Genomic DNA, 21,672 nt, shown 5'->3' with positions numbered 1-21,672 from the left:
TGTTTGATCAACGAGTTATATTTACATACCATCAATGCTAATCTTGACATGTTTGGAGCGATAAAAGAAATAAATGATTAGTCCTTCTATTTTATTGCAGGCATTATTTTTTCTTCAAAAAAAATTAAAAATATTCATGGTAACCATTCTAGCCGACAAGATTAAATTCTACTGCTTAATCATTTATAATAAAAATAAACCTAAAAAGTATAATTGCTTAATATATTATTATGTAAGACTAATAGTCCTGAAATTTAATTATAGATAATTCATTTCCTTTTTTCTAAGAAAAGACATAAACTCTACTTGAATTACATAAATAAATATAAAATAATATTAGGTATTCCGACTAAAATATTATTAAAATATTGTTATTTTTTAGGTGCAAGTGTCATATAATTTGACGTATAAGGAAGAATCTTACGAGATTCTAATCGAAAAAAAAGATTTAAGAAATAAAATAATTATTTTAGTCAAAAGTTTTTGATGGAATCGCTCTAGAAAAAATATAATTTAAGAGAGAAGAAGATATAAAAGCCTAATATCCTCACCATTTTCCTATCTCTGTGTATGTAAATTTCGAAAATAATATTCTTTTTAGGAGGAATTAACAAGTAATAATCTGATTATTAGATGCTGAAAGAAAAGTTATTCTTGACAAATTGGAACAGGAAGAAGACAAGAACAAACAAAAACTGTTTGCCCTTGGACTGTGCACTAATAAACAGAATAACAACCACCCTTTTAAGACTTTTAAAAATTGTGCTCCTACTTGAGAAGAAAAGATAATATGAAAATGAACATGCATATAGAAATTAAAGCATATCATTATTTGGTCATTCAAATTTCAGAATTGAGTTCAGGGTCGTTTTGGAAAAATAATTATTGAGTGATTCAACTTAATTAAGATACATAAAACTCGTATAGTTGAGCATGAGCCAACGAGGAAGACATAATACGAATGTTTGATATTGGGATCGTTCCACCACTCGGTGCTTCTCCTACCTTTACGTCGAATCCGATTATAGCTGATCAGGACGACTCTTAGACTGCCTTCGATTAGCCAACTATTTTTCATTTTCCTAGAACATTATTTATTGTAAATTATTAGTTTTATTATGTTTTTATATATTTTAAAGCTTAATATTATTGTCCTATACCATTTTATTTTTAGTTGATTAGTTTTATTATATTTTATGTAACTAATTTAAAAATTAATTTTATTATGCATATTCCTCAATTTTAATTAATAAATCAGTAAAATATAATTAGTATTATATTCATTATTAATTATAAAAAATTTTAAATTTTTTAAAATGATTTCCTAAATTTAGGAACGGTAAAAAAAAGTAAGATTCTATATTTAGCGATGAACTAGCAACGTTATTTATTTTTTTTAAAAAAAAAACTGGAAAACTTCTACGGGAGGCACATTTCCGTTGCTAAATCTACCGATGGCATTGTGACAAGTTTATGCGTCGCTAATTTGAAATTATGTGCCACTCTAACTACGCTTTTAGCATCGTCATTTTTTATTTTAACTGACGGTGGTATCGTGGCTAAATCTAGCAATAGCCAGCCCACGACATCATTACTTTTGTAACATATGTTCGTGGCTTTTTCATTTTACTAATGCCACCCCTTTGTTTAGCGATGGCAACATCCGTCGCTAAATGCAATTTGTTTAATAGTGATGGAAGAAGCACCTAATCTTACTATCTGTAAGAAAGAACCTCTATTGCTTGTGCCAGCTACATACAAACTTGTGTCTAAAAAGTAAATATGTGATAGATGGCTAGTTAATTTTAACTAACAGGCTATTCTTTGTACATTAATAATGTAAACTAAGATGCACCAATTGTTCTACTTATGAATATAATTTTTGTAAATTCATTTGTGAGAAGGCAGCAAGAGGGGTCCATGGGGCCGCATGAATCGGATATGAAGTATTTAGTCTTAGAGGCTGCAGGCAAAAAGATGAAGCATTGAGTATGCGGCCGGGGTGCCGAAGCATCAGCATTTTAAAAGTCTCTTCATCCACTGCCACATCTCGCATTATGAACATAATGCTTATACGGGCTACTATTTTATAAGAGATGCAGGAAATGATATAGTAGTAGAGGGCAACAATGTAATGGCAGATGCAGGAAGGAAGAGAAGCGAGGGCTAATAACTCAGAGATGGCATGTGGCATCCAGTTTTTAGCTTCAGTTCATCCTCCGTCGTTATATTTCCATCTGAATGACACAACAGACAAATTAAGATTAGATGTTTTACTTTATTTTATTTATGTATTTACATGTACTATATTATTAGTTGTAAACTATTTTTATAATATTATCTAATTTTTCTATAATATGTTAGTATGTTAAGTGAGTTTTATGTTATAATATTCTTGTTCTATAACACAAAATTATTTTATAACTAAAAAAAAAGGTATTTAGAAAAAAAATTTATCAATAGATGTGCAATGGACCACTTTAATTTTCTAAAATAATAATTACTAGCAAAAAGCCCATTATATAATTTAGCAAAGGAGTGCTCGTCTTTCACTAAATTTAGCAACAGGCGCTTTATAGAACATATTTTAATATCAATAGGAGCTAGACACGTGTAAAACTAGTAAGATATTCTTTTTGTTAATTTTTTGTGTATATGAGAAACAATATACATAGGAGGTAAGAGACAATTTTTAATATTGATGAATCCAAAAGAGAAAATTCCCCTTTTTTCTCTCAATTTGTGAGAATCTGTCATGGCATCAGAGCATTATTTTTTCCTTCCTTTCTTTCTATTCAATTGAAATTATGATTTATTTCTCCTTTGTTCTCCTTTTCCTTTGTTTCTCCCTTTTCTTTTCCTTATTTCGCTCTCTATCCAAACTAGAGGTTGTATGTGCGATGGCGACAGTGACAACAAGTAAAGATGGTAGTGAACTGAGGTCATATGGGCGACGGCGATGACTGATTCTTTGGTCCTTTTTCATTTCGATTTGTTTTGGAAAATAAGCAAAGATGGTGGACACAGTTCATCCTCCGTCGTTATATTTCCATCTGAATGACACAACAGACATATTAAGATTAGATGTTTTACTTTATTTTATTTATGTATTTACATGTACTATATTATTAGTTGTAAACTATTTTTATAATATTATCTAATTTTTCTATAATATGTTAGTATGTTAAGAGAGTTTTATGTTATAATATTCTTGTTTTATAACACAATTATTTTATAACTAAAAAAAAGATATTTAGAAAAAAAAAATTATCAATAGATGTGCAATGGACCACTTTAATTTTCTAAAATAATAATTACTAGCAAAAAGCCCATTATATAATTTAGCAAAGGAATGCTCGTCTCTCACTAAATTTAGCAACAGACGCTTAATAGAATATATATTAATACCAATAGGAACTAGACACGTGTAAAACTAGTAAGATATTCTTTTTGTTAACTTTTTGTGCATATGAGAAATAGTATACATAGGAGGTAAGAGACAATTTTTAATATTGATGAATCCAAAAAGGAAAATTCCCCTTTTTTCTCTCAATTTGTGAGAATCTGTCATGGCATCAGAGCATTATTTTTTCCTTCCTTTCTTTCTATTCAATTGAAATTATGATTTATTTCTCCTTTGTTCTCCTTTTCCTTTGTTTCTCCCTTTTCTTTTCCTTATTTCGCTCTCTACCCAAACTAGAGGTTGGATGTGCGATGGCGACAGTGACAACAAGTAAAGATGGTAGTGAACTGAGGTCATATGGGCGACGGCGATGACTGATTCTTTGGTCCTTTTTCATTTCGATTTGTTTTGGAAAATAAGCAAAGATGGTGGACATAGTTGGCTTCATCGGTGGTGCTTAAAGTGGTGCCTCGGTGTGGCTGCCGTTTGTTTCTTGTCTCAAGGAGATTGATGTGTGACTTGGAGTTGGCGTTTATGGTGGCTTTTTAGTCCCTCCTTTCTTGCCTATGGTTCTTTCAACTTTCAAGGTTTCTATTCGGAATTTAGTTGAACAGTTGGTGAGCAGGACGGTGTTTGTCTGGTGCTGAAGGATTTGCTACTTGAGCTGACGGAAATTTATTTTTGGGTATTGTTAGTGCAAACAGAAGTAATAAGTTTGTTTCACATTTTTTTTTTGGGGAAGATTGTGCTGTGTGAGATTTTTGTTGTTTTTTGAGTGGGTTGTGGTCCGGATACATGAGCACAGGGTGTTAGAGCAGCTGGTGTTCTCCATCACAGACTGTTCCCATTGTTTTTTTTTTCCTTGTAGCTATAGTCGGTGTTGTTCTCTTCTTCTTCAATCACATCTGTGATTTCCTATCAATTTCTTCAATGGTTACTGAAGAATTTGATTCTACACAAATCTTCAAGATCGATGATCAGGATAGTGAATACTATATTCACCCAAATGAAAATCCATCTCTCTTGTCAACCTCCTCCCAGTTAACTGGCAACAACTATCATAGCTGGCCATGTTCTATGAAGATATCTTTGATTTCAAAGAACAAATTTTGATTTGTTGATGGTTCAATTAAAGTCCCCAGGGAAGAAGATCCTTCTTACAATGCTTGGTTGAAATGCAACAATCTTGTGCTTTCTTGGTTACAGAGGTCTCTTAATACAGAAATTGGGCAAAGTATAATGTGGTTAGACTATGCATACGATCTTTGAGCAGACCTTTATGAGTGCTTTTTACAAGAGGATCTTATAAGGATTTCTGATCTTCAACAGGAATTCTTCTCTCTGCAACAAGATAATATTTCTGTTACTGCTTATCATACCCAATTTGAAGATCTTATGGAATGAGATATGTAATTTAAGGCATCTACATGTTTGTGAATGTTCTGCTAATAAGTATAGGAAATAAGATTTTATTCTAAAGTTTCTTAAAAAGTTAAATGAGAACTTTTATATCCAAAAGTCTCAGATTCTTATGATGAAATCAATACCTTATATGAATGAAATCTTTGCTATTGTGATTCAACATGAAAGATCTTTAAGTGCTGCTATAGTTTCAAGTGATTCAAATATACTGCTTGCTGGGAAATTCAATATGAATGCTGTAAATAGAACAACTGGATTTAACCTTGGACATAATCAACATATGAAGAATATGAATGGTAGTAATGGTTTTCAAAATATGATGAGTGGTTCTAGGCCAAAGATAGGAAACCAGTAGTTTAACCCTGTTAATGGTCAAAAGAGATTTTTTGGCAATTCTGGAAATTTTTCAAATAATGGGGCCAAGAGACCTACCTGTACTTTCTATGGAATATATGATCATCCTGTTGATAAATGTTATAGAAAGAATGGATTCACACCTGGATACAAGGGAGCAAGTAAGAATTTTCAGAGTTCTATAAACCAGGTTACATCTTTTCCTTCTGACAGTCAGAATTTTTCAACTACTGAACAGATGATCTATCAAATGAATTATGAAAATCATAACTCTTTTAACAAATCTGGTGATGATGGTCCTATTACTTTTACAATGGATCAATATAATAGTCTGATATCCATGATTCAAGAAAAGGCAATTGATTCTCAGAATGCAGCCACTTCTCATATCAATGGTTTATCTTCTGTCTTCGATCCTATTACTAAAAAAGGTATTGTTTTGTGTTTTTATAAGCAATTCCATAATAGTAAACAGATTGTAGATTCAAGAGCTACTGATCACATTACTAATTCTCTCAGCTTTTTCAAAAGGCATTACAAAGTTTTTGATAAATATGTGAAGTTGCCTAATAATGAATTAGTTCAGGTTACACATATAGGCATGTTGAATTATCACCTTCTTTGATTCTTCATAGGATTTTCTATATACCAAATTTTGCCTTTAATCTCATCTCCACTTCACAGTTAACCAAAAATAACCTTTATTCTCTCAATTTTTCTTCCAATTTTTGTTATATTCAGAACATGAAACTTTAGAAGATGACTGGTATAGCTAGACAAATGAATGGATTATATCAGCTTTTACAATAAGAAGATATTGAGAAGTTTTTAAATTCCTTTCCTGTTAGTTGTAATGTTGTTGCTTTTACTCTGTGGCATAACAGACTAGGCCACCCTTCTAAATAAGTAATGAAATTTCTGGATAAATTTCATAATACTTGTGATTAATGATAATTACTTTAAATGTGAAGTTTGTCATTTGGCTAAACAAAAAAGGCATGTTTTTCCTGTCAATAATTCTTTTTCTACTTCAGTCTTTGATCTTGTACATTTAGACATTTAGGGATCCTTTCTTGTCAAAAGTATATATGGTCATTCATATTTTTTAACCATAGTTGATGACAAGAGCAGATTCCTATGAATTTATCCTATGAAGCTTAAGTCAGAAACTAGAAATTTGATCATTGATTTTTACCATATTGTTGAAACTCAATTTTCAAGATTAAATGCTTTAGAGCCAATAATGGCAAAGAACTTGAAATGACCGATTTTTACAAATCAAAAGGGATTGTTCATCAAAGTTCTTTGACTTATACGCCTCAACAAAATAGTATTGTTGAGAGAAAACATAACATATTCTCTTTGTCGCACGGAGTTTAAGGATTCAAGCCAATCTCCCTCTTTGTTTTTGGATTAATTGTATCCTGCATGCTTTTTTTTTTTTTAATTAATAGGACTCTAACACCAGTTTTAAACCAGTCAACTCCTTTTGAGATCCTTTTTAAAGTCAAACCTTCTTATGATCAGCTCAAAGTCTTTGATTGTTTAGCATTTGCTTCTGTTTTACTTTATCCTAAAATAAAAATGCATCCTAAAGTAATTAAGTGTGTTTTTATTGGTTTTCCTAAAAACATTAAAGGTTACAGATTATACAATTTAGAGGATAAAAGTATTTTTATTTCTAGAGATTTAACATTTACAGAAAACAAGTTTCCCTTTAAAGAAAATTTTACTACAATACCATCCAATGATGTTATTATTCCTGTTTATCAAAATGAAAGTTCACTTGAAGATTTTAAAAGGGCAAATTCACACAGTTGATCCACTTCATTCATTTTGAAATACAGTCTCTTCCAATTGATTCAGGTACTTTTTTTCAACCCTCTTACAGACCTACTACAACTATTCATTTACCATCAAAATTTTAAGATTTTAAAGTTTCTTTGCCAAAACCTAGAACCATACCACATAGTATTTCTCAAGTTCTATCTTATGAAAAAAATTTCACCCAGTATCAGTCCTATATATGTAATATAGCAATAATACCTGAACCAAAACATTATAATCGGGCAATTTCACATACTTGTTGAAAACAAGCAACGGCTGAAGAAATAGCCGCTTTAGAGGAAAATAATATCTAGGAATTAGTTTCTTTACCCAAGGATAAGCAGACTATTGATTGTAAATGGGTGCATAAAACAAAGCTTAAAGCATATGGAACTCTAGAAAGATACAAAGCAAGACTAGTGGCTAAAAGATATACTCAAAGATCTGAAATTGACTTTCTTGATACATTTAGTCCTCTAGCAAAGATCACCACAATCAGAACTCTTATGGTTGTGGTTGCTGCAAAGGACTGGAATCTTTGTCAGCTTGATATCACTAATGCATTTTTGCATGGTGACTTACAAGAGGAGATATACATGGATTTGCCTCCTGGTTTTCAACCTACACAGAATAATACGGTTTGCAAACTAAAGAAGAGCTTGTATGAATTGAAATAAGCAAGCAAGAAATGGAATGAAAAGTTGACTGATGCATTGCATACTCAAGAATTTAAACATGCTGCTTCAGACTCCTCTCTCTTTACTAAAGATACTGGATCAAACTTTATTGCTTTATCTATTTATGTCGATGATATTGTCTTAGCAAGTTCAAACATGACAGAAATTATAAAGATAAAAAGGTTCTTTCATGATACTTTCTAAATTAAGGATCTTGGAGAACTAAAAAAATTTCTTGGATTTGAGGTTGCCAAGTCCAAAACTGGTATTAATCTATGCCAGAGAAAATACACTTTAGAATTCTGAAAGAGACTGGTTTTCTGGGAGCAAAGCCAGTATTGACACCAATAGCATCTACTGAGAAATTGTCTAGAACGTGGGTGGGGGATGGGGGGGCGGGGGCGGGGGCGGGTTCTACAAGACATTACAGCATACATAAGTTTATTTGGCAAGCTGTTGTATCTAACCCATACTAGGCCTAATATAGCATATGCAGTGCAACAATTATCTCAATGCCTTCAAGCCCCTATAGATGTTCATTTGACAGTAACTCATAGACTTCTCAAATACTTGAAAGGGACTCCAGGACAGGGTTTATTTTTCCCACCATAAGGTGATCTCAAGCTTAAAGCTTTCAGTGATTCTGATTGGGCTTCATGCCCTGATTCCATAAAGTCTATCACTGGGTTCTGTGTTTTTCTGGGTTCAGCATTGATCTCATAGAAATTAAAAAAAATAACAAACAGTCTCACGTTCTTCAAGTGAAGCAGAATATAGAGCTATAGCTGTAATGACATGTGAGATACAATGGCTTCACTTTCTCCTTCAGGATTTGTAGCTTCCCTTTTCTCCAGCAAATCTGTATTGTGACAATTTGTCTGCCATCAGAATTGTTGAGAATCCAGTATATCGTGAGAGGACCAAACATATAAAAATTGATTACCACCTCATCTGAGAGAAGATTCAACATGGTGTCATCAATCTTATGCATGTTTCTTCATCAAAGCAACTAACTGATTCCTTTACACAGCCTCTTTCTACAACTCTGTTCCAATCCTCAATTTCTATGTTGGGCATCCAGAATCCGTATGCTCTAACTTGAGGGGGGCTAATAGAATATATATTGATACCAATAGAAGCTAGACACGTATAAAACTAGTAAGATATTTTTTGTGTTAATTTACTGTGTATATGAGAAACAATGTACATAGGAGGTAAGAGATAATTTTTGATATTGATGAATCCAAAAGGGAAAATTCCCCTTTCTTCTCTCAATTTGTGAAAATCTGTTATACAGGTCGTCACTAAAACACATCACACCATTATCTGTCGATAAAGAAGCGAATGCTTTACGAGGGAAAGATGCTCGCTATACTTAGCTTTGGATTGGTAATTCATTGCTAAGATGGTAAGCAATGAGTATATGTTAATTGAATTAGCAAACTGATCTTGTCGCTGCCATTACCAAGAACTGCCATCCATCTTTAAATATCATGATGTCATTCCATTAGGAAAATAATATGTTATCCGTCGTAAAGTCCATCACGATCTTGGCAAAGAACATAATTATTGATAACTAAAGCATTTTTCAAGGATTAGTTTAGCAACGTATGATCTATTATCAATTCACCATAAATTGCTATGGGTGACGGCTTTTGCATGTGCTTTTAGCATCTAGGCTGGCACTTTCGCAGGGTTAGAAGAAATTAAAAATAAACTAAACTTATATCTTTTATTAAACGCGAGCAACAAAGAAATGTTTGTACAATATACATATATATATATATATATATATGAACATATCCCTTTAATCAAGTAAGAATTATCCCTTTGATTGTGATTAAGCTGTACTTAAGTCAATCAAGTCACCCAAGAACATATCTGAAGAATTAATATGAGGATTTTGTGCATCCTTATCATTCCAAAAAATTTTCTTCTTGCTCTGATAGTGGACCTGGTGATGTGTTAATATCATCCTGCAAATTGTGCCAAGGCTGGAGGCAAGGTTTAAGACGATGAAGAGCAAGTGTAGCTTTAGACATTGGCTTAGTGAAAATATCTGATACTTGAGAAGAAGTAGAGATATGTCGGGTGATAAGAAAACCGAGTGAGACTCATTCATGCACAAAGTGATAATTAAGCTCGATATGCTTGCTTCAGGCATGGAAGATGGGATTGATAGTCATATGTAGAGCATGGATATTGTCACATAATAGAACTGGAGGCGAACACCAAGATCTTTGAGAAGATAAGTTAAGCATGTAATCGCAGTTGCAGCGTATGCCACGCCATGATTGTAGCTAATTTCCTTGAACATTAATCAACCCCTTTTGTTGTCACAACCTAAGAGTAGATGTTTGGGATACCCAGCCGCTAATGCCACAACTCAGCTATGCCGAATTTGAACCTATGAGAGAAATATAACTCATGTGGACTGGAAATAACATAGAGATCACCATTGCGTTGTCATGCCTTCACCTTGTGATATGTCTCCCTTTACTTGATACAGAAATCCATATTAGAAAATTCACAATTCACAGGATAATAGTCTGTAAGCTGACTAACAAATAATAAATTTCTATCTAGATTTGGTACATGCAAAACATCTTTAAGGGTAGAACTTGATTATGACTTCTAATGCTAGCATCACCAGTGGACCTAATTTCTAGTAGGAGCCCTTTCCAATGAGCACGGAATCATTACTAAAATATGGATATATATTTTTTAACATACCAGCATTACATGTCATGTGTTGAGAGGCTCTTGTGTCAGATGCCCATTCGGTGTCAAGGGTTATGTTGTCAAGAGTGAATGCAGCTAACGCCTTTGGAACGTCATCTTGAGTTTGTATATGCTTAGACAAATGCTAATATATTTTTGCAACATGTCCTATAACTCCTCAAATTTGACAAGTTTCATTTCGATACATCTCTCTTTCTGTGGATATCATTCGATGTTGTCCTGATGGAGGTGGTCTGCGATTCTTAGAGTCTTGCTTGTTGTTAGTGTGATTTGTTTATTCACCAAAATTGTTGGTTATTTGATTATTTACTTGTAAGTCGCCAATGTTAGAATTAAAACTGTTTTAAAACTTGAAATTATAAAAAACCATATTTTTGTTTTTGTCCAATAAATGCAAGTTGATGAGTTGATTATTGGCAGGGAAAGAAGGGTGTGGTTTTAATATGGTTGTGGTAAAGGACTCGTACTTTGATCCTAGGCTTATGAGAAGAGAAAAAAACTTAACTTTGTCAGTTACCAGACTTTCTATTGCTACTAGGTTGTCACAAATGCTTTTGAATTTGCGAATATATTCACCAATGGTGACGTTGTCATCTTTGCAAAGGTATTTCAGTCGTTGACAAAGAGTAAATTCTCTTTCATGGGAGTCTTGAGCATAAGTTTTTTTAAGAGCATTTGGATGATTCTTGGCCTATGACAACACCAAGTACTTCAGAAAGAGTGCTAATAAGCCATCCACGAAAAAGTCGATCTGACTTTCTCCATGCTATGATTTTGTCAGTTGCCGATGTATAGTCACCCGTTGTTGTTGAGCCTATTTTTGGTTCAGCAGTTTTATAATGTACTCTCATATGTGGTCGTGGCAGATTAAGAAAAAAGAGCCTTCCTGACTCGCGTCCATGATCCAGTCCACGCACACAATTCCAATGCTAAGGTGTCCGATCAAGTCTTGACTTTCCGTAAGGGCCAGAACTTACTCTCACCATAGTGGGTAATTGTCTTGTTCTAATTTGAGGGTGATGAAGTTGCTAGTGTTGTGTGGGAAAGAATACAACAGCTCTGGTACCAAGAAGAAATTTGCTATTATATAAACTTGTATTTTTTATTAAACATGAGCAACAAAGAAAGGTTTGTACATATTTTATACTAAAAAAAAAGAATATATAAAAACTTAGACCATAATCCCTTTAATCAAGCAAGAATTAGCCCTTTAATTGTGATTGAGCTGTAATCATGCTATGATTGTGGAGCTGATGGTGGTGTGTTAATAGCATCCCCATCATTTCCTTCCCTCCAAAATAACATTAATAAAAAGAGAAAAAGTGCACATGAAGCCAAAAATGCATAAAGAAACCAAATACAAAATCTAAAAATCAATTGACCAAAACCTTCTTAAGATTTGTTGAAGTGGACAAGAAATGTTTTACTAATCTTTAAGATTATTGAAGTGGACAAGAAATGTTTTTCTAGCTTTTCGGATATAAAGCATTTGCAAATTACTGAGTCTAACTGATAGATGAGTGGTAATCTGTTATAAAAAAATGTTGGGTTTTAAATAAATTTCTGATATATTTTAATAATTTTGACATGCAGATATAATTTTGACGTGCAAATATAATGCTAATGTTCATTTTATTATTAATTTATAAAATATAATTAATACATTAATTAATAAATTACTTTTCATAATTATTATAATTATAAAGAATAGCAATATTAGCTATATTTTTATTAGTAATATAAATGTAGTTAATTTATTAATGGATAATATAGGAGAAAAAAGAGAAAGAATTCTAAGATATTGCAATCTTATAAGGAAGTAATCTTCTAATATTATATTTAATTATGACACTGAATTATATATTTTTAAAAAATTTATTATATGTATATATATTAATTAAATTATATATATATAAAATATTTTAAGAAATTTTTTATTTAGACTTAGTGTATATTCCCACTTATACACTAAATCGATAGATAATTGACTCATTTTTATTTATTTTACATGATAAAATATGTGTTAATCATTCAATACCAAAATATAAAACACTTATACGTGTCATTCTCGTATTAGTTATGGTGTATAAATCAAGCCTAACTAAGAATCTCCTATAATTTAATAGCTCCAATTTTTTAAAAATTGAAATTATTTTATAATTATAATTATAGAAACCATCCGCGCAACAAACAAGTATCCATTAATATCAAATAATATTAAAAGCATGGCACACTCAAATATGCCACTGAATTATTTGTATAATTTGAAGTCTCGGCTAATAGCTACTATAAATTAAAATGAAACTTTAACACTAAAACCAGAAAGAAAAACATCAAATCCATGGCTTCTCTTTGGCTACTTTCTCTTCTTTTACTCTTCCCTCTATGCCTTTTCTTCTTGAAAAAGAAACTACAAGTTAAGACACATACCAAGAATCATCCCCCAGGCCCTCCTTGCCTCCCAATCATAGGCAATCTTCACCAACTTGGAGTATTGCCTCATCAACCTTTATGGCAATACTCTAAGAAATATGGTCCTGTCATGCTTGTAAAACTCGGTCGTGTTCCGACTGTCATTATTTCTTCTTCAGAAGCAGCAAAAGAACTCCTAAAAACTCATGATCTCAGCAGTTGTAGCAGACCTCTTTTAACTGGTGCTGGAAAGCTATCTTACAGCTATCTTGATATAGCTTTTACACCGTATGGAGATTACTGGAGGGATATGAGAAAGCTTTGTGTTCTTGAACTCTTTAGTATTAAAAGAGTGCAATCTTTCAAATTCGCTAGGGAAGAAGAGGTGTCTTTGCTAATTGATTCCGTTTTAAAATCTTCTTCTTCTCCTGTAGATCTCAGTGAAAAAGCTATGACCCTTACTGCTAATATAATATGTAGAGTAGCTTTTGGCAAAAGTTTTCAGGAAAGAGGATTTGGACATGAAAGATTTCAGGAAGTGATTCGTGAAGCTGTTGCTTTGTTGGGGAGTTTCTATGCAGCTGATTATTTTCCTTATGTAGGTTGGATTGTTGATAGAATAACTGGTCTCCATGCAAGACTTGAAAGAAGCTTTCAAGAATTTGATACTTTCTACCAGAAGGTCATTGATGATCACATCCAAAAAGGAACAAGAGATGAGACTCAACAAGAAGAAGATATCATTGATGTTTTGCTTGAACTGGAGAAATCGCACCGTGAACGGTCTGGAGGTTTTCAATTTTCTAAAGATAATATTAAGGCTATTCTCATGGTAAGCCAAGTGGTTCTTCAATTTACTTATTTATTTATAATATAACTCGTTTTACATATATCCATTTTCTTTTTAAGAAAAATGTCATTATAGAAACAATTTACTCCCATGGAATGGAACTCAAGTCATGTTATACTGGATTATAAACCAACCTGACGCCACTCAAGTCATTGTAGCATAGGACTCCTACTTTTCAGGAAAACTATACTCAATGTTTAGTATAATCCACATAATTTTTAGTTTTGAGTTTATTATGGTAAAATATTTGTTTTTTATCAGAATATCTTTCTAGCTGGAGTGCACAGTACCGCAACTACCTTAGTATGGGCTATGTCAGAACTAATTAGAAATCCAAGAGTAATAGAGAAAGCACAAACAGAGATAAGAAATTGCATTGGAGATAAAAGAAAAGTATGTGAAAGTAAGATTGAAAAGTTCGAATACTTAAAGCTGATTTTGAAAGAAACTTTGAGATTACACCCACCTGGCCCCCTAGTAGTTCCAAGAGAAACTATGACACAATTTTCCATCAATGGCTATGATGTTCATCCCAAAACTCGAATTCAAGTTAATGTGTGGGCAATAGGAAGAGATCCAACAAAATGGAGAAACCCTGAAGAATTTTATCCTGAGAGATTTATAGACAGTTCTGTTGATTATAGAGGGATGCATTATGAACTATTACCATTTGGTGGTGGAAGAAGGGGTTGTCCTGGCATCAGTATGGGAATAGCTATTGTAGAACTTGCACTTGCAAATCTTTTGTTTTGTTTTAATTGGAGATTGCCTTGTAACATGAAGATGGAAGATATCAACATGGAAGAAGCACCCGGTCTTGCTATTTATAAGAAAGAACCTTTGTTGCTTATGCCAACTGCATATCAACATGTGTCAAGAGATTAATTGTATACTAGCTATTAGTTTTGCTTTATACACTAATAGTGTAGATAAACTGTACCAATAAATGATTTATCTTATTTATAAAAATGTTGTTACTAAATGCATTTATAAATATATATGTTAAATATTTAAAGAAAAATAATCTATAAAAGAGATAAAAGAGACAAAAGAGAGTTTAGTTAAAAATAAGATACACACCTTAATTAGCTAGGACAGTTAATATAAAAGGGTAAATACTATTTATTCATTTGGTTTGGTCTAATATATAACTCAATCTCTGTATTTTTTTATTATATTAAAAAAAATTTAAGTTTTAATAAAAGTATCTGCTACTCTTTTTGTATTAGTCAAAGGACTAAACTAGTAATATAAGATTACAATTTGATCCTTGGATTTAATATTAAATATCAAACTCGTTCAAAATTAATTTTATTATCAAATTAGAATAAAATTTTATTTTTAGCAGAAATTAATTTTAGTATCTAATTAAAATAATAAATTGAATGTTATTTGTCAACAATAGAATGATACTTTTTAACTATAAATGTTTATTTTATATTAATAAGTAAAATTAAATTATATAGTAATTTGATAATATCATTGTAAATATAAGTAGTTTAAAATGTTTAAATTTGTTTGAATTAGATTGTATTAAAAATAAAAAAAATAGAGTAAAAAAATATTATATTTATTATTTTAATTAGAAAATAGAACTAATTTGTGCTAAAAATAAGATTTTACTCTAATTTGATAATGAAATTAATTTTGGACGAATTTGATATCTGATAATACGTTTAAAGCTCGTATTGTAATCTTAAATTACCAGTTTAATCATTCGGCTAACACGAAAAGGGGTAGTACTTAATTTTATTAAAACTCAAAAGGTTTTAATATAATAGAAAAAATGTATGGACCAATTCATATATTAAGACAAATCACATGAGGTAAATAGTATTTAACCCTAACATAAAAGAAAATATCAATAGTATAAATTCACATAAGCTAAAATTATAAAGCCTTATTGATTTAAAAAAATCCAAACTTGTGGTATTTTAACTATTATGTCCAATTCCTCTAACTTTGACAGATTTATGGAAAAATGGAAATATTTTCACAATTTTTGTCAATTACAAGGCTGACATAAATCGAAACGATGCGTTTTATGTAATATGACATGAAACACATGTTTGTTTTGTGTTTAAAATGCAAGGGATGTATGTACTACTTTATTTGTCACTTGGACAACTAAAGTTATTATATTTAACAATAGTAAAGTAATAATTTAAACCACAAATGCCAAATATTAATAATATCAAAGTTTACCCATTCAATATCTATCTGCATATCAAGATCAATTTAATCTAGATTAAGAAAACTAACCCAACTTGGTTAGCTTTAATTTAATGGTAGATGAGGTATTGTGTGTGCCCGCCCATTTAAATACTAATACCAATGAGGCTTCATATCACATTATATGAAATACATTAACCAATTTGACTGACATAATAAATTGATGGAAATTGTCAAAATATTTGTGTTTTTAAATAAATTTACAAAAATTAAGAGATTGGACATAATAATCAAAATGATATAAGGCTTGGATTCTTATACCAATAAGCCAATAATAAATTATATATTGATGATGAAAAATTTACTTAATGACGTTTTAAAGCGTCATTATAATATTTACTGATGCAAGTCAGGAGTTGTGTTGCTAAATTTACCGTCGCGAATAATACCGTTACACAAATATTTTGTATCAGTAAAAATGATGTTATGTTGCTTTTATTGACTACGTTGTTAATGTTTAAAAGAGTTTAGAATAGAATGCATTGTTATATTGTTTTATAAGAGTACATGCATATATACAAAGGCAATAGGGTTGCCTTATCTACAAGATATACATAAAAACATATGTTACACTTATCATGAGAAAATAACTCATTGTTATCTATATCCTCTAATAATGTTTATATAGCTCTATCACTATAGCAAAAGTATAATTTTCTTGTAAAATTTTACTAACACTAATTAGTAATTGCATTCCTAATTAAATTGGAACAAATGTTCCTAAATTAAATATAAAATTTTTATCATTATATTGGCGACGTTAACTACAATTTGTATCCATATTTAGCGATACTTAATAAAATGAGGGTACCTAAAGTTACTGATACTCTTTAATAAGCATATTAAAATAGGCAATGCTCTTTAGATTAGCGTTACCAAAATTTCGATATTTAAAATGTTACTTCTAAAATTAGTTATGCTCTCCTAAAATAATGTTAATATTATAAAAATCTTAATAATTTTGCAAGTTATTCATCAACGATATTTGTGTTACACGCAGTATTCATAGTATTATTCTAAATAATACTAAAAAGAGATAAAAACTATGCAGTTGTATATATAAGATATAACCAAAGTTGGTTACAAAATTAAAAATCATAATAATAACAGCATATAATGTAATTGGCATACTGTCATAATTCAAAGGCATTACATCTAAAAGTAATAAAAATGTCTTTACAACTTTCTAATATTTCATAACTTAGAAATTAACTCTCTAAGTGATGTTGAATAATGTACTTTTAGTTTTTTCTATCAGCTTCGAAGTCCTTATTTTTTAATGAATAAAATAATTTAATTAGCTTTTCCTTTCCATTTTAAGGTATAAAACAATATTAACTAAGAAGAAAGAAAGACTAACAAAGATCTTAACTTATGTTAAATAATCAAGCAATAAAATAAAAGTGCATATCTAGGTAAACTTAAAATGAAAAGAAAAAAGACCAAATTCATCCCTCATCATATAATAACTTTGAAGTAGGGACCCTCGAAGATTAGAAGAGATTAAAGATTAGTGCTCTAATCCTGAAATATGCAAGACCGATAACATCTGACTCCAAAAAGAAATTTAGACCGAGCTAGAAATGTCCATATCAAATAAGAAAAATCATGCTTGAAAACGCTGAAAGGAGTTTAAACCTCAGAACTAATAAGTTCACAAGTCAATTTGTACTGTTTCACATACTATCTTTTAAAAAATAGAAAAAAATAGAAAGAAAAATCCTGCTAACTAGGGGACTTGTATAGGCTAGCCAGGCAAAAGTTAAGGAAATAAAAAGTAAAAGAAGAATATTCGACTAAAAAATCTGAAAGGACTAGTTGATAACAAGAGTAGTATTATGTGAAATTGGAAAATGTACCCGTTTGTGCCCTTATTAAATGAACAAAATTTGATTAGAATTTTTTTCAAACTTGCACATCAATTTTCATTGTTTGTGCACTGCTAGAAGGATAAAACGGAATAAGAAGTGAAATCTATGAGATATGAATAAAAGCAAGATCAATTTCTTTAAGTCTCCTGTAAGAAAAATCCAAGAACTGGTAGCACTCAAGTCTCCATCAGTCTTGACATCATTCACAATGAGTTGGCAGTTTCAGAGCATTTTAGTATACATTTAAAGAGGTCTTGTCTCAAGGGACGTCTTAAAAATCAGTAGAATCATCTGCAAGCATTGACAAAAGGGACTGCGAGTACTTCAGTTCACACTTCTCAAGCAACCAAATTTGCAAGAAGAGAAAATAGAAAAAAAGAGAGAAAATAGAGAAAAGTGTAAAGAAAAGAAAACGCTAAGTTAAAAACCTGAAAGGACGGTTTAGGCAAAAATAGAGTCTGCTAAGTTGAACCCAAAATGGCAGCTTAGACAAAAGTTAAGACGCCTACTAAGTTGAGAATCTAAAAGGGTGGCTTAGGCAAAAATTAAGGCGTAAAAGTAATAAAAGAAAAAAAAAATTGGTTGTTATTTGCACGAGATTGTTGCGAAGCCAATTGTCATTACACAAGTATCAGTACAGCCCCAAGGCAAAATAATTTAGTCATCGCATGCTTGAGTTATCTCTAGATCTACACTTTCTATTGTCACCATGCCTTCCAGATTTTTGTATGCATCATCGTTTTCATTATTTTTTATCAACCATTTGGCTCCATGCCATATGACCGAGTAGTAGACAACCTACTTGTCAAAGCATCAATCTTTTATCGATGAGTATCGGAATGCCTCTTTCCAAACTAAAGGATTATTTTTAGAAATGCACTACATGTCAAACATAACATGTATATCACATACCTTCGTTGCTTTTGCTTGATAAGATCTGTATATGTATCACTAACATGTAACAAGAAAATAAAGAGAAGTTCGATCTACAATCAGTTTACTTCCCGAAGCGGAATATCATCATACATCCCAAAATGGAAGATCACAAGTCTAGTCCTAGAAGTAGAGAACCAGTTCGAGTTTTAAAAAACAAGTGTACTTCTCAAAGCAGAGATTATCAAGCTTACTTTTAGAAGTTGAAGATCATCAATTTATATCCCAAAGCGGAATAATCATCATCCAAGTATAGAATACAATCAGTAGAAGATCATCAATTCACTTCTTGAAGCGGAAGTTATCCAAGAGAATAAAGTACATGCCAAATCACAATCTGAAGCAGAAATTACAACATAATTTTATCCACAAGCTAGAGGAAAGTCTCTATAAGTGTAAATCAACTAGCATGGTTCCTAGAATTAGACGGACATGGTTCCTAAATCAACGGACGTGATTTTCAGAATTAGACGAGCGTGGTTCCCAAAACAGACAGACGTGGTTCCCAAATCATCGGGTGTGGCTCCCAAATCAGACGAGCATAATTCCCAGATCATCAGGCGTGGTTTCCAGGTCAATGGACATAGTTTCTAAACACCAGTATATCTTTCAGAAAGCATCAAAACAAATCAAATTGTGCCTCGAGGCAGGAAACTTCAACCTAAGTACCCAAAAGTGGAAAATTACCAAATTGACCTGAAGCAGCAAATTGTTTCCTAAAATGGAAAATAACAAGAGGGAAATCTCAGCAATCACTAATTCAACGGGCATAGCCCCCAGTTCCATTTTCATGCTTCCTAATTCAAACAAACGTGACTCCCAAAAAGCAGGCGAAGTCCTCAAATTCAAGCAGGTGAAGTCCTCAAATTCAAGCAAGTGAAGTCCTCAAGCCCTTAATAGAGTGAAATTGACAATTTTCGAGTGGAGCGAAGTCCTAAGCAAGCGGAGTCCTCAAACCCCTAGTGGAGTGAAATTGACAATTCTCCAATGGAGCAGTCCTGAGTAGGCAAAATCCTAAGTAGATGAAGTACTCAACCCAAGTGGATGTGGCCCCATATCGGATCATCAATCAAAGTTCGACCTTATGAAGCGTGGCTTATACAGCTCAAATATCCTTTTGCCATATCCTTCTCTAAAATTTATCCCAATTTATTTAACACATATGCATACTCATAAATTTCAACAAATGGGGGGGGGGGGTGCAGCTATTAACACCCTTTTTCCAGATCCAGATATCGACGAAAAAATGGAAAATTCTATGATGATAGGTACTACTTCCTCGGGTCTTAGAAAGCAAAGGAAAGGCGAATCTAAGACTAGGATCGAGGTTAATCCAACTGGAATTAGCTTTTCGAAATCAATTTAAGCCTAATTGTCAGAAAAAAATTAAGTTTGAAGGTCAAAATGGCAATTTTGACAAAATCAGGGATTAAATTGCAAATTTTGAAACTTTCTCTATAGAGTTAATCAGCTCTATGATAAAGCCAATCAGTTCTTTATAGAACCGATTAGATTTTGACTTCCCACCGTCGTTTTTCGACCGATTTTACATTCAAATATAGACTCTAAAAAGTTTCATTGATAATAATCATTATTTAATCGATAATTACTTAAATTTTGAATAAATAAATGGGATATTTATCGATAATTTCTAGAATTATCCCTTTCTCTAGGGTTTCCTTCGAAATCCTACTTTTATAAATAGTAAGAGGTGTTTCGGGTTTCAAGAGGGAGGTAAGAATTGAAATTCGATCGTAAGTAAGACCAAGAGTAAAGAAACATTGAGAAAGAAACAAAAGAGAGAAAATCAAAAGAAAACATAAAGAATTGCACTGACGTTCGTAATTAGTATTCAAAGACTCAAGCCACTTAAGAAAGAGCAATTTTAGGAAATAAGCCACTCTAGAAAGAGCACTTTTGGAAACTTTTTTTTTTAATCAGTAGAAGATTTTCCAAAGTCAGATCCAGCTCTGGATTCCTACCCAGTTTTTTATTCACCTACCTCCTCTTCACCCGAGACTCGCAGATCTAACATACATGGTGACAACCTGAAGATCTCTTCCACTATACATCTGCATCCATCATAAAAACTGGTTCTTTCATTCTTTTTTTTTTTTGTCTTTTATTTATCTTTTATTTCTTCCACTATACATATGCATCCATTATAAAAACCGGTTCTTTCATTTCTTTTTTTGTCTTTTATTTGTTATTTTTATATTATTTATTCTTAAAAGTATGATTAGAGTTTTTATCTTTGATAAATATGATTAGATTAGTTTTTCATTAATATATATAACAATAAGGTTTTGAATCTGATATTAAAAACTAGATTATTTTTAGATCTGATTCTTTTGCTAATTAGGATTTTAGATTTGATTAAAAACATGTTATAGGATTAATATTTAGGTCTTTTGTTAATATGATTTAGTAATTAAGCTTAAATAAAATATGATTCTTTGCTTTGATAATCTTATGTCAAATTATAAGATTTTAGGATTTTTAGTAATTTAGGTTTTTTTTGTTTCTGTAACTTTTATTTTGTTATTCTTATCTATTTTATCTCATTCTAATTAATTTATAATATACATGTGAAAATCGGCTTTGGAGTGTGAGATTGAACTGATTAACAAAGAAAAATTAACAGGAATATGCCTTTGGACTCTAGAATCGATCGGCTCAATATAGAGCCAGTTGGCTCTATACTGAGCCAATCAGCTCTTCATGCATAGCCGATCGGCTGACCAAGCTGGACACTTTAGTTTTTTCATTTTTGGCGTATCTCAATATATTTTGGGCCTCTATCTTTCCTGTTTTGCAATCGTAGTTGTAAAAGAGTTGTAATAGTTAGGATTTTTTTTCTTTCAGCTGTGTTTTCTTTATTTTTTTTATATATTGTGTGTGAACCCAACATAGTTAAGTGACTAATTAATAAAAATGGGCCACGTAGAC

General features: G+C 31.6%; 1 protein-coding gene across 1 annotated transcript; it reads left to right on the top strand.

The window, feature by feature from the left end:
* Window positions 1–12,735: 12,735 nt before the first annotated feature.
* LOC8268801 (cytochrome P450 71B34) lies at window positions 12,736–14,685 on the top strand. The gene is made up of 2 exons (XM_015721804.3): window positions 12,736–13,669; window positions 13,949–14,685. Exons 1-2 carry the CDS (start codon window positions 12,767–12,769, stop codon window positions 14,570–14,572), a joined length of 1,527 nt encoding a protein of 508 aa, XP_015577290.2. The 5' UTR covers window positions 12,736–12,766; the 3' UTR covers window positions 14,573–14,685.
* Window positions 14,686–21,672: the final 6,987 nt, after the last annotated feature.

Source organism: Ricinus communis, chromosome 1 (genome assembly GCF_019578655.1).
Source record: "Ricinus communis isolate WT05 ecotype wild-type chromosome 1, ASM1957865v1, whole genome shotgun sequence".
In the NCBI taxonomy this organism is placed as follows: domain Eukaryota; kingdom Viridiplantae; phylum Streptophyta; class Magnoliopsida; order Malpighiales; family Euphorbiaceae; genus Ricinus; species Ricinus communis.
The sequence above is the reverse complement of the archived record's forward strand: the minus strand, read 5'-3'. Positions and strand labels throughout refer to the sequence as shown.

Coding starts and splice junctions, on each gene's coding strand:
- LOC8268801 (XM_015721804.3), top strand. CDS start 12,767: ATGGCTTCTCTTTGGCTACTTTCTCTTCTTTTACTCTTCCCTCTATGC. Junction 13,670..13,948: donor ATATTAAGGCTATTCTCATG/GTAAGCCAAGTG, acceptor GTTTTTTATCAG/AATATCTTTCTAGCTGGAGT.